Here is a 14,039-nt window from a genome sequence, read left to right on the forward strand (position 1 = left end):
TGCATGAACATCATTAATGGATATTCACATTTTCTGGATCACTTCTGTATGGGGATATCAGATCTAATTTCATATGTCACCCAAGGCACTCAAGTGTTTCAGAGAATCACTCTTCTCCCTTCTGAAGGGACCTCTGCCCACAAAGAAACCCCCATATATCTGGCAAGATGCCAGCCTAGGGTGCTTTGAAGGAGAGTTACTTGAAACATAAATCTGAGTTGCCTTTGGGCATGGGTACCTCTGCTGTTGTTGGCACTGCTTGCATTGGTGCAGACCCACATTTTCTCGGAATCCAACAGTGTAGCTTTACCACCAAGGCAGGACACTGAGTGGTACACCTAGTCCATGATGCCCTAGGCATCTCAGCACTGAAGTCTTTGGTACTGAGCCACCACCTCATTTGGCGAGACATTGAAAAGGACTCGAGGCGGCTACACATCACTGACCAATTAGCTGTGTGGCAGTGTGTGTGCAGTGACTTTGTCAAGTCCTTCCTGGTCATCCTCCAGGTTGTCTTGAAGGGTGCAATGATCTGTCAGACCCGATGTGAAAGATTATTAGAGCTCTAAATGCATTTAAAGTCCTTTTTGTACCAAGATTGACACCCACAAACCAGGAAGTCAGTTCAGAGAGCACATGAACATAAGTCCTGTCCCCAGCAGCCCTGACATTTCATGTGCCAAAGATCTTGGCACAAATGGTGTTGAAGCCTGTTAAAGCTTCCCCATTAGCTCATTTCTTTTGTAGCATGTTTGTGGATTTAAGATGACTAAATAATAGGAAATATTGCAAAGTTTTAAGGTTTGGAGCCTTTAGGAAAGAGATGCTTTCTGTTAAAGGCCCCAATTTGTGGACGAGTGACTTGTGTGTTGACTTTTTCAAAAGTAATTTTTATGGTTCATCAGAGACTCTGTGATATGCTGAGGTATACAGATAAAACTTTTATAGCAAGGGATTTGTGCACTGGGATTTGGGTTGGTCCAGGCTAGCATCCAGATTTAAATGACCATGGGAAACATTACTTTATGATTATATAAAGAATATGCATATATTACCATAGAGAACGTGCACACAATCTCAAAGGCAGAGTGAGTTGAGCTGAAATGAACAGAAACACCATTCCTATTCTCATGCTTCAGATCTAATGCACTAGTAAGTTTCTGTTGTTTCATTTTAGTATCAAAATATATTAGCATTTATTTTCCTAATAAAGAATTAGAATAAACAACGATTCACTTTTTCTATAGGAGCAAAAACAAATATTTACATCAAATATTTTCTTACTGTAATTTTAGCGAATGTAATTAGTATCAGACAGATTTCTACTGCATGTCTAATACAATAAGTACAGCACAGCACAGCACGTTGACCTCCCTTAAAAATAAACCACACTATATATTACATCATTTTTATTAATGTTTCTGAATAACTTACAACTTGCAGCTGTTATATAGAATCAGGATGGAATTGGGTGAGGATCTTCTACTTTGATTGTGTGTTTACTCTATTTGTTATACACCTCTACCCCAATATAACACTGTCCTCGGGAGCCAAAAAATCTTACCACTTTATAGGTGAAACCGCATTATATCAAACTTACTTTGATCCACCGGAGCGCGCAGCCCTGCCCACCCGGAGCACTGCTTTACTGCGTTATATCCGAATTCGTGTTCTATCAGGTCACGTTATATCGGGGTAGAGGTGTACTTGCTGCTACGGATTACAGCATGAGTGGTCAAACCGCAGCTCGTGAGCCACATCGGCTCTTTCACAGTTAAAGTGCAGCTCATGGAGTCACCCATGATCTCCCCCACATTCTCCACCTACCAGGTTGGTGGTGTGGAGCTTGGGGCTTCTGCCTTGCAGCGGGATGGTGGGGCTAGGGGTTTCTGCCAGAGCTGACTGGTGTCTGTTGTGACTCGGGGGGGGGGGGGGGGGCACAATTTAAAGGTTTGCCCCCCCAACAGTTTGAGTCGTGCCCTACCAGGCATGCACCCCCCCCCCCGTGCTTACCCCTCAGTGCCCCCTCCCTGCAGCTCCCATGTGTTAGCTCCTTGTGGAGAGGCAGCTGCAAACAGCTAGGAGCTGCAGAGAGGGGGCACTACTTTAGCTTTGCAGGGAGAGGCAGAAGCAAAAGCAGTGGCTCTCCCTGCAGCTCCCAGCTATTTGCTGCTGGCTCTCCCCATGGCCGCAGCTCCCAGCTTGCCAGCTCCAGCAGCTGCTGTGCAGGAAAAGGGCCCGGCAGCACCATGTAACCGAGCAGGGCCAGCAAACCATAGCAAAAATCGTGAGGGAGCTGGACATGTGACTACATGTGCACCCCTCACGCATCTCCTCTGGCTAGCAGGGATGGGGGGTTTTGGAGCTTCAGCCCCACCGGAAGCACCTGCCAAGGCTTGGGGCTTCAGCAGGAACAGGGCTGTAGCCCTGAGCCCTAGCAGGTGCCTCCTGCAAGGCTGAAGTCCTGAGCCCCGGCAGGTGCGATCCATCTCTCGAACTTCTGAAGATTGTCATATCTCAGAGGGTCAGTAAGTTTGGCCACCCCTGGATTATAGATTGGAGCACAAACATTTCCCCTTTATCCAAAAAACTGTTGCTGTTTAATTGCATTATACTGCACCATGTTGTCTTTAGAATCAATCAGTGTGCAGAGCTAGATTGCCCCTTCAAGCAGAAAAAACATTGGAAGGGGACCCCATTAAGCAGGCAAAAAACTGCACTGTATTCACCCTCTGTGTTCTCTAGAGCCATCCTCTCTAGTGAAGAGAGGTTTCTGGGACTACACATCTAGCCTCCTAATCCTTTTTACATAAGGTATTCTCTGGGCAAAACACCTCCAAACTTGCAGAATTAGGTGATGTTCTTTATGTATGGTTGCCCCTGTATGTGGCTATGCTGGTCCCCTTCCCTCAGCTGAACTGCTGCTGCTTCAGTAATGTTGCTGTTGAGTATCCATCTTTCCTAATTTTGTCCCCACCACAAGGAAGGGAGAATGCTGCTGCAGAGGTCGCATCTGGTCCCTTCTGCAAAGGCATGGGCACTTGTACTGGGATAGAGTATCAACCAAGCACGTTAGCTATGATATTGTCCAACATGGCAAGGAAATGCAATATACCTATACTAACAATAACAGGAATTTCAGGTTTTTGAGGGGAAGAATAAGGGCTGAGCTTGTAGATGCCACATTATAAAATACAGTATTGACTGCTCTGGCCAGATACATAGCCATGTTTTTTCTTATTCCATTTGACACCATATTTTTATCTTTCTCACTCAAATACAGTTTGTGAGCTTTTATTTGGAGATTTTTAGGGAGCAGGGAGACTGAGGAGGAAATTTTTTTTGTAAATAAGCCAAAGAATACCTGCTTGGAAGTTGCAGATCTGCTATTTTTAGAATACCCTGACATGTTTCATTTCTAAAAAATATGATCAGCTTCAAGCATAGGCTTGGGCTCTTGCTCTGCTACCTTTCTCCCACTGTGCCTAATTGTAGTTGCATGTTGAGAGGAGGCCTTTCTTTCTGAAGTGCTAATTCAGCACAGTAGGAGGAAGGCAGGCCAGTGGTTAGTACACATTTAAAAACTAAAGTACTGGAGAATTGGGAGGTAGTATGTGATAGAAAATGAACAGAACAGGAGAGATGGAAAATATAACCACATTACAAAAGGAAAAAAGAGAAGAGCATGCAATGGATGGCAGAAGAAGAGATGGAAGGAAATAATGAGGAATAATTTCAACATGGTTCATTTATGTTCTACAAATGAGACCTGTGTTTTAGAAATCAGTCGCGAAAAGTATGAAAGGTGAGCTTCTTAGGCAGTGGAAAGTGAACGGATTAAATAGAAGTAGTTCTTTATATTCATTAGATAATCTTTAATAGTTTTAGAGTCCTTAAAGAATGGTTAATAAACTAGAGAATCAGGCTTGAAGATCCCATGATTTTCTGCTTAACATTATATTTTAGCTCCGACATATATACAAAATAAGTTGGGAAATAATCTACTTTGTGCAGTTTGTTGAGGCAACTTGTTTTCAGGGCACAATTGGATTTTACATTCAGAGAAGTAGAATGAAGAAATTTTTGCACTTGTGTAAGGACTGGATTAGACGGCCCAAGAAATCCCCTCCAGTGCTAATATAGATGCATGTTCAGTGACTGGGAGAGGGACATTTATTTTTCTCTTTCAATGTGTTCCGTTTGTGTGAAATGTCACTTTGATCATCATATTTCAAGCCTCATGGTAGGGTTTGAATTCAAAACGATCTTGACAAACTGGAGAAATGGTCTGAATTAAATAGGATGAAATTCAATTAGGACAAATGCAAAGTCCTTCTCTGGAAGGAATAATAAATTCTCAAATACAAAATGGGGAGTAACTGGCTAGGGAGGGGTACCACAGAGCAGGATCGGGGTTATAGTAGATCACAAACTAAATATGAGTCAACAATGTAATTCTGTTACAAAAAAAAGAAACATTATTCTAGGATGTATTAGCTGGAGCATTTTAAGCAAGACATGAGAAGTAATTCTTCCACTCTATTCAGCACTGAGAAGGCCTCAACTGGAGTATTGTGTCCAGTTCTGGGCACCATACTTTGGGAAAGATGTGGTCAAATTGGAGAAAGACCAGAGGAGGGCATCAAAAATGTTGAAAGGTCTAGAAAACATGATATACAAGGAAAGATTGGAAAAACTAGGTTAGTTTAGTCTGGAGAAGGGAAGACGGGAGGTGTGGGGGGTGAATAATAGTTTTCAAAGGTATGTACAAGATTGTTAAAGAGGAGAGTGACAAATTGTTCTCCTTAACCACTGAGGACAGAACAAGTAAAGGGCTTAAATTGCAGCAAAGTAAATTTAGGTTAGATGTTAAAAAAAACTTCCTTACTGTAAGGGTAGTTAAGTCCTGTAACAAATTACCTAGGGAGGCCGTGGAATCTCTGTCGTCATAAGTTTTTAATAACAGGTTAGACAAATGCCTGTCAGGAATGGTCTAGATCAGTGGTTCTCAAACAGGGGTCGGAGGTTTCAGGGGGTCTGTCAAGCAGGGTCAGTGTTAGATTCACTGGGGCCCAGGGCAGAAAACCGAAGCCCTGCTATGTGAGGCTAAAGCCCGGGGCCCTGAGCCTGCCACCTGTCGCTGAAGCCGAAGCCTGAGCAACTTAGCTTTGTGGGGCCCCCTGTGATGTGAGGCCCTGGGCAATTGCCCTGCTTGCTGCTCCCTAATGCTGGCCCTGGCTTTTCTATGCAAAAAAACAGTTGTGGGTCGTGGCGTGTTTATAGCATGTCGGGGGAGCCTCAGAAAGAAAAAGGTTGAGAACCTCAGGGCTAGATAATACTTAGTCCTGCCTCAATGCAGGGGACTAGACTTAGATGCCTGTTCGAGGTCCCTTCCATTCTTACGTTTCTATGATTCTGTGAAATTTAAGAATACTGTTGATGTGGAGTTAGTGGTACAATGAGAGGAAATTAAAGCTTGACAGCGAACAGAAGGTGTTAAGTTGTGATTGGGATGAGTTGACTTGCTCTACCAGCCAATAAAATGCACACTAGGTCCATGAATTTTAATTGACTAGCAGAGTTATTGACTAGAAAACTTTGACAATAGACTGTTCCTAGGTGTGGTGGTGTTCACCTTTTCTGGATTTGTTTTCCATACCCAGGCAAGATGGGTTTTCTCTAATACGTCTAACAAAGTTGATTGTTACTTCTATACACTTGCACAATAGTCCAATCAAGGTCCATTTATCACCTTGATACTATGAACATGGGGAATACACCTATTGTGTACGTGTGGTACCCAAAGTATCTGGTGATTACAGAACACACTGTTCTTAACAATATAAAAGAGGCTGTGAATATATTTGAAAAATACTTTATTGTTAATTTAAACTATTACTGTAACTTAGTTTTCATTAAATTTTTTGCTAATGTAATTATCGTTTTACCTTGCATCCTTCCATATTGTTCTTAATTTTAAAAGCTACCTTCTTTTTGCTTGCCTATCTCTTTTATGCTTTTGCCCATTTGGTCTCTCTTGCCCTTTTGTGTGTTTAGACTTGGCTGGGATGAATGTCAATTAAAGTCTTACTACTATTTCCTAATTATTTCTCATTTCCCTATAATAGGCATCTCTTTTATATAAAATTCTAATGAAAATTCCATAGAGCATTTTGTATTTCCTCATAAAAAGGCTTTGTACAAGAAAAATCAAAAATATTTATCTTACTACTTTTATTGCTTATCCACATATTTCAAATCTAAAGATTTTGTAATTTCTGGTCCTCAGTGTTCACTAACTTCATTTATCACATTTGACACATTTCCTAGGATTAGTTCTAACATAATCTCCAGCCAAGTTGGTTGTTCACAAAATCTTGCACTACCTCTGAAAACATTTACCTTTCTTAGTTTTTGCATGACTGTTATCCACTCAGTAGCCAAGTAATTAAAATGCTCTCATGATCAGAATTCTAGCTTTCTTTCAGAGCTCTCGTCTCTGAAAATATTTCCTGATCTACCTTCTCTTGCTGTGGTATATAGAAATGTCTAAGGAATATCACGTCTCTGACTATTTCTGTTGTCTTTGACTTCTAGCCAAATGGCTATGTCAGCAAAAATATTTTTATCATATCTTTTGAGCAATAGAATTTTTAACTGATGTTGCCATCCCTTCTTGCTTCCTGTTTTATTTATTTGCCTTTGGTAAATTCTGCATTCTGATATCATAAATCCCCAGTCATTTCCCCATTTTAATCATGTGTTATTAGGGCTTCCTTTTTGCAATTTAGCTGATGAAAATTTCAGATGATATTTATCTGCAAAATAAATGTAAAGGTGAAAAACCCATTTTTCACCATTTTTATGCCGTTCTTGATCCGTGCACCTCTATTAACCTTTTCATTATTTTTTTATTTTATTGGTAAGTATTGACTTAAATATACAATCAGAAGCACTGAAAAGTCACACCTTCAATTTAGCAGTGTAATTATACTTGGTTCTAGTATTTGCATATATTTAACTCAAACATAAGACTTGATGGAAGATATTGTGCAAAAGGCCAAATCTATCAAAAGTAGCTTCTAGTTTTGTAGGCGTCGATTTTTGTGTGGCCATATTTGAACACTTAGGACCCGATTCTCAGAGGTTCTGATCACCTACAACTCCTATTTAAGTCAGTGTTGCTGGCAGTATAGCTATAATATACTGCATACGTGTATACGTATATGTGCATTTATAAGCTAAATTCTGCTTTCAGCTAATGCAGCGTCAACACTGCAGGGAGCAGATATCATCTAGTTGTAAGGGACTGCTCTGGCTTCCCATTCACTTAGCACATTTCAAGGAGCTGACTTTGATCTATAAAACATCAGGTACTATATTTTATGTGCTTACTGCTTGAGAAACTACCTCTCCCAATGACTCATCAGGATATTTGAGATCAGCTGCTGGGCTCAAGCTTGTTAGTCCCTAGATTTTAAATGTTATTGGACTGATGGCCAGGTGTTCTCTGCAGAGGGCCCTCAGCTCTGGAATTCATTTCTTCCTTTGTTCTCACAGACCAAGCCTTTTGGCATACATATTTGTCTCTGATCCTTATGTGAATATGGGGGGAAGAACAAGCTCGCAGAGAAGTCACAATCCCTGTGCTTGAGGAGCAGCTGTCTGGGCATAAAGCGATGATTCATCATTCTAAGTTCATCTGTGTATCCACGATCGCTAGAAAGCATGTTTCTTGGAGCTTCCATTGGGGTGGGTAGCTCCACACTACCCCTAAAGCAGACCAGCCATGGAAAACACAAAGCTCTTAAGTACTTAACATGCTTAGCATACGCAAATCCATTCCTCATTTAGCAGAATTCTTAAGCACATGCAGTATAACCAGTTCAAACCATTCAAAACTCATGAGACTGGCTTAAAAACCAGGAGATTTAAAAAATAAATAAAAGGAGTACTTGTGGCACCTTAGAGACTAACAAATTTCTTTGTATGAGCATCAGCTTTCGTGAACTACAGCTCACTTCATTGGATGCATGATGAAGTGAGCTGTAGCTCACGAAAGCTTATGCTCACACAAAGAAATTTGTTAGTCTCTAAGGTGCCACAAGGACTCCTTTTCTTTTTGCGGATACAGACTAACACGGCTGCTACTGTGAAAAAAATATAGTTTTTCACCTGCCTTCTCAGATTTTTTTACTGGTAGTCCAAGTGTATTTAATATACTGAAGTTTGAACAGTTACTTTACATTGTTTATTTGTATTCTGATTCCTTTTTTAGTTAACTTGAAAGTTTATGTCTGTGTAAGTTTAAAAAACACTTTTACCCTGCTCTGGCAGGGAACATGTAATGAATTTTGATTCATCTCTCTAGCAGATATGTATATGGGCCTTCCTTTTTATTCTTTCAGTTAAGCTTGCTGTGCTCTGTGTTGATGGGAAGGTGGGTCTCATGGGAGCTGGTGGCAGGGCAATCTTGGGCTCTGAGCACTGGAAATTGCTTCCAGCAGAAACCTGTCCAAACCCAAGCATGATGGATCATGTGTTTTTCCTAAGAATGAAATGAATTCTCTAAAGTTACAGAGCAGCTCAGTGGCAGGACAAAGAACAGATTCCTAGTTTCCCAACTCCCAGTCCTGTGTCCTATCCAGAGGCCACACTGCCATAGGTTAACGGGTGTCTTACGCAGTAGAATTAAGGTGTCTTAGTAGCAGTACTGTGGGTCTGATTCTCCTCTTGCTTACACCTATAGTCATTTACTCGTTTTACATGTTTTCTCGAAATCTATGGACCTTGTTCTGATCTCCGTTACCATGGTGTAAGTCATGTAATTCTTCTTAAATCAGTGACAATATTCAGTGTTGACGCTGCAATAGCTGAAAGCAGAATTTAGCTTATAAATGCACATATACGTATACACGTATGCAGTATATTATAGCTATACTGCCAGCAACACTGACTTAAATAGGAGTTGTAGGTGATCAGAACCTCTGAGAATCAGGTCCTAAGTGTTAAAATATGGCCGCACAAAAATCGACTCCTACAAAACTAGAAGCTACTTTTGATAGATTTGGCCTTTGCACAATATCTTACATCAAGTCCATGTCAGAGCATGGACCACAATTAAGCAATTCCTGACTTCTAGCCCAGTCCACTAGACCTTACTGCCTCTTACCATTAAGAAATCCACTGATAAAGAACAAATAGTATGATTTGAATATACCATTGTATGCTTGTTTCTCTATTGTTGCACTTGAAAATATAATTTCATCCATTGCTTGTTTTGTAGAGTTGTTGTGCTTTTAAAATCTATAGAAAAATCTTTCTCAGATGCTGTCTATTATTGCAGTGATAAAACTAAAGTAAAATAAAATGGCTATTTAATGCACTTTTGTGTCTGAATAATGATTAATTCTGGAAGGAAGAAAAGAAAAACTTTGTAAAAATGCCTGGAAGTAACACATCTTGTCAGGATTAATGGAAATGTATTACTAATAAAATACAACCACCTGAAGTGTAAAATGATATTGTTCTGAACAATAATACTTCCAAGATCAATAATAAATAGCAAGAGATGCCACAATACAGGTATTGAATTCAGTATTTTTGGTCTAGCAAGTAGTATCCCTCGCAGAGTGTTTGCTACTGTTACTGCTCCACCATCTCTATGTTACCAACTCTCTTCATTTTATTACAATTCTTACAATATTATATGCTTTACTTAGAGCCTGAGTGCCTAAAGGCAAAAAAACCCCAACCCCAAATTAATTCTTTTTAGAAATCTTTCGATTTTTCAATGTTTAAGGATGACACTACTGCATGCTTCCTTTCACAACTCAGAATGTAAATAAGGGTATGTCTTCACTACCCACCGGATCGGCAGGCGGCAATCAATCCAGCGGGGATCGATTTATCGTGTCTAGTCTAGATGTGATAAATCGACCTCGAGTGCTCTCCTGTCGACTCCTGTACTGCAGCGCCATGAGAGGCGCAGGCGGAGTCGACAGGAGAGCGGCAGCAGTCAACTCACCGCAGTGAAGACACTACGGTAAGTCGATCTAAGTACGTCAACTTCAGCTACGTTATTCATGTAGCTGAAGTTGCGTAATTTAGATCGATCCCACCCCTAGTGTAGACCAGGGCTAAGTTACATTTATTTTGCATGTATCCTGAATGCAAGTTACCCTATTATAACACATACATCACCATTTATGACTTGGGGGTGAATTTGGCTCCAAGATATTAATGGGAATTATACCTGCTTACACGATGTCTGATTTTTCTCACTTTCTCTAAATTAAACCAACCAGTATACCTTTATAATTGTTTGAGATAAATGATACTTGATGTAAGATTTTGCAAATATCTTTGAAATCCTGCCACATCAAAGCAGTTACACTCCTTATGCACTGAGTTTCAATAATGTCACAAACATGTCAGCTGCCAGAATTAATATTTTTGTGCATGCATATGTGTTTCTGTAACTCTTCCACAAAGTCAATTAGAAATACTAAATTGTGTAACTGTCAATTACTGCAAGTTTTTTTTTAAATAGCTTATGTGTAAAGAAGTTTTATTTATGAAAATCATCTCTTTCCACCTAGGATTTTTAGGATCTTCTTGTGAAGAGAAAGTAGACCCCTGTGCTTCATCTCTCTGCCAGAACAATGGGACCTGTTACGCAGACAGACTTGCCTACTCCTGCAGTTGTAGTCCTGGATTCACGGGACCTACCTGTTCTCAGCTGATTGACTTCTGTGCTCTGAATCCTTGTGCACATGGCATTTGTCGCAGTGTTGGAACCAGTTATAAATGCCTCTGTATTCCTGGTTTGTACCAACCAGTTCCATATTTTATAAATCTTTTAATACTTCTTACACAGCCTCGGATACATAGTTTAAAATTACTTCCTTTTTTCTTTTCAGTATGTAATACACATTGAGCAGATGTTCTATCTGTTTAGAATAATGATAGGAATCTACACATTCCATTTGGATAATCAGAAATTGCAGGGTAAGCACTCAAAATACACACTGAGTTCCATATGGGTTGGTTTATATTTACAGCTGTATTATAGAACTGAAGCTTGCAGCATGAGGATTTTTAAGGTGAGATATCAAATGTCAATGAAATGAAAAATGAAGTAAAGGTATGGGAAGCCTTGAAATTGGCTATTGGGAAAAGGCTGGAAACACGAAGAAATAAATGTAAACCACTCACAATGTTTAATTATGTCTAAGAGCCCAATCCTAGAGCCTTTATTCACACTCATTGATTTCAGTGGGACTTCTCTGTGAGCAAAGATTGCTGGATCAGGTGGAAAAACTGCATGTGATTATATAGGCAAGAAATAAGTAGTTTCTGGATTGCATAAAAAATGAGATTTTTTTCCCCCCTTTCTGTAATTGTTTCTCCTCATAATGATAGTCAGTAATCTAGAAGTTGTGGGTAAGCTACCCCGAGCAGCCTGTGCGGGTTGTTGCCCCCCTCTGCAATTTCTGTATACACAGATTTTATCATAAGAAGAAATTGCTGACAGCATATTCCAACAGTGATAACTACGTAAACAGAACTGTTCAGGCTAATATAGAGAAGATTCGTCCAGACAAAAATACAGAAAAGGAAAAAATATCCCCTCTTCCTCATTGCTATCAACTAACCTTGCAGAATAGCAAGCAGCAATCCAGGTTTCATGTTTGAAGATGCACAGAGAATGAAGAATTAAGGCAATATCAAGGGAGACAACATTTTTGTAGCATTTTAAAGTGAATCTATCCTGAGAAAGTACAGTTTGCAAAACTGTACACTTGAAAACTGCGTCTGCAGAAGAAAAAACTTCCACCTCATAACAGGCAAAGTGGTGTTCTGTTGACCACTTAGGATCATAGGTTGAAATGTGCAGAACTACTTTCTTTTGATTCCTTGCAGAGGAATCTTGTTAACAAACATATACACTTGTTTAATGGTTGGTTTATTTATCTAAAGATGAACATATTTCAGGGCAGATGTACTCAGCTTTGCTGGGCTAGAAATCAGTGATGTAATTGAAAAGAGCCAGCGTGACATCTTGGTAGTGCAGTATGACGTTTGCATTGTAGCATTGCCTCGCCATACCAACATCATTATATGTTGATGTAATGCTATGATGCACAAATGGCAGCTTATTTATTATTATTTATTATTACAAATTATTATATCTGCAGCTCCAGTCAGCACAATATCTGTTCTCTCATCATCTCTCTTGACTTCTAGGAAAACGGGGAGTTTCTCCTCTTTCACCTTTTTTTTTCTCCTCCCTCCCTGGTTTCTTGGCCAGATATGGAGGGATCTCATAAGCTGATCCCGAATGGTCAGGGCAAAGCATGATGATGAGCTTGTGATGTGGGAGCTAGAACTGAGACTTGCAAATAAATCTTCAACTATTTAGCCCTCCTTGTGGTACTGTGTCATATTGCCTGAAATATGCTAGTGCTCCTGGGAGCAAAGCAAAAGAAAGTGAGCTCAGATTCCATGGGACCACATTCAGCTATTGATCCCCAGTTTGAGTGGTAACATTTTTGATGTTTTCATGTCCTTCCTCTGGTCTGTGTAAATCATGAAAAGAGCTTTTCAGCTTCTCTATTCTGAAGTCTGTTGTTATACCACCTTATTGCTCTGCCAATGGAGAGATTTGGAATGATGCAGTTTAGGACAAAAGAAAGGTAAAGGCAATATTTTGGTTTAATTGGCTGACTGATTATTGGTGTTGTGAGGAAGAAAGATCATGTTTTGCCTGCTGCTTCCAGTTTCAGATAATTTTATGGTGTGGTGAAATTTGGATAAATGGCCATTTTCCCTGACAAGAGTGAATTGTTGTCTGAGATCCCCAGTCTGCAGTACTGGCATCTTGTAAGACTGGTAAAAATTGTTGATTGAGGAACCAAGAAACTTCCCAATTTATGAATTCTTTTTGGACAATCACCATTGTATGGATGATACAATTAACTGCCAGTCTCTTGGGGCACTACGAAGAATTTTGAGCAGTTTCTGATGAATAGTGCGACTGAACAATTGCTTCCAGATACAGTACTGCAGCACTTTTATATGAATTAGAATATGTTGAAATAATCGTCACAGATTAGCAGCAAAAATATGGATTTGAACCATCACACAAAGTCTTTGGATATCGCAACAGATGACATAGTTTTTTCACAAATCAATAGAAGCCAGTTTAAATCCTGTGCTGGGAATTTTGCAATGTTATAGTGAAATTACACAATTCCATTCAGAGGGAGAAAAATGGGGATATCAAATGGAAGATGAGGCTATGCCACATTAGTGTTACGCCCGGGTTCACTTGCTGTCTGGTAGACTTAAGTGTCCTGTGGACACTGTCCAGGGGACACCAGTTGTCTTTGGGACTGGTGAATGGCATTATTTGAGAAAATAGCTTTGCTATTTCCTAGCATCTGATATGAATGGAGGTGAAGATAAGTCTCTCAATTTCAATTTTCCAGTCATAAAGCAATTACATCCTTCAAAGTTTATTGTTAGTTTGCATAATAGAGGAATCCCATGAGAATAAGTTAAACTGGGTATCTAGCTGAAGAGCAACAAGCCTAATAAAAGGTGAAAACTAAAACTCGTACTAGGTTACTAATTATTTCCACATCTGACACAAATATCTTTTTTTGATTTCAGATCGGAGAACCTGCCAGGTTTTATTTTTTCGAACTTCATTTGATAGAACTAGGAAATTGATGAGATTTTAATATTAACCCCTTCATTCCTGATTTTTTTCCCCATAAGGAATGAATGGGAGTGGGAATCAACTGTGTGGATATGGAGGAGACACCAGAAAATCCAGTGAGGGAGGGAGCAAGAGTAGCAGGAGGAACTGGATAGGTTGGCAGCAGTACCCCATAAATTGACTGTCTGGCCAGTACTCTGTTAGCAGCTTAGTTCACCAGGCTAACACAAAAACGCAGTTTTTCCAGCCAATGCATGCTACCAGCAGATGGGACAGAGTGAAGAAGCATTCTTGCAGGTGAAGCAGAGGGTAG

The 14,039-nt window shown here is 39.9% G+C and overlaps 1 protein-coding gene across 2 annotated transcripts in view; it reads left to right on the forward strand.

Moving 5' to 3' along the window:
• The window catches only part of DNER (delta/notch like EGF repeat containing), a 276,236-nt gene that overhangs the window by 216,537 nt on the left and 45,660 nt on the right, over window positions 1-14,039 (forward strand). For both annotated transcript variants that reach the window (XM_073359834.1, XM_073359835.1), the window contains exon 8: window positions 10,602-10,826. In XM_073359834.1, the coding sequence (XP_073215935.1) occupies window positions 10,602-10,826 (225 nt within the window). The remainder of the gene's footprint in view (window positions 1-10,601; window positions 10,827-14,039) is intronic.

Source organism: Lepidochelys kempii, chromosome 9 (genome assembly GCF_965140265.1).
Source record: "Lepidochelys kempii isolate rLepKem1 chromosome 9, rLepKem1.hap2, whole genome shotgun sequence".
Taxonomy (NCBI): Eukaryota; Metazoa; Chordata; order Testudines; family Cheloniidae; genus Lepidochelys; species Lepidochelys kempii.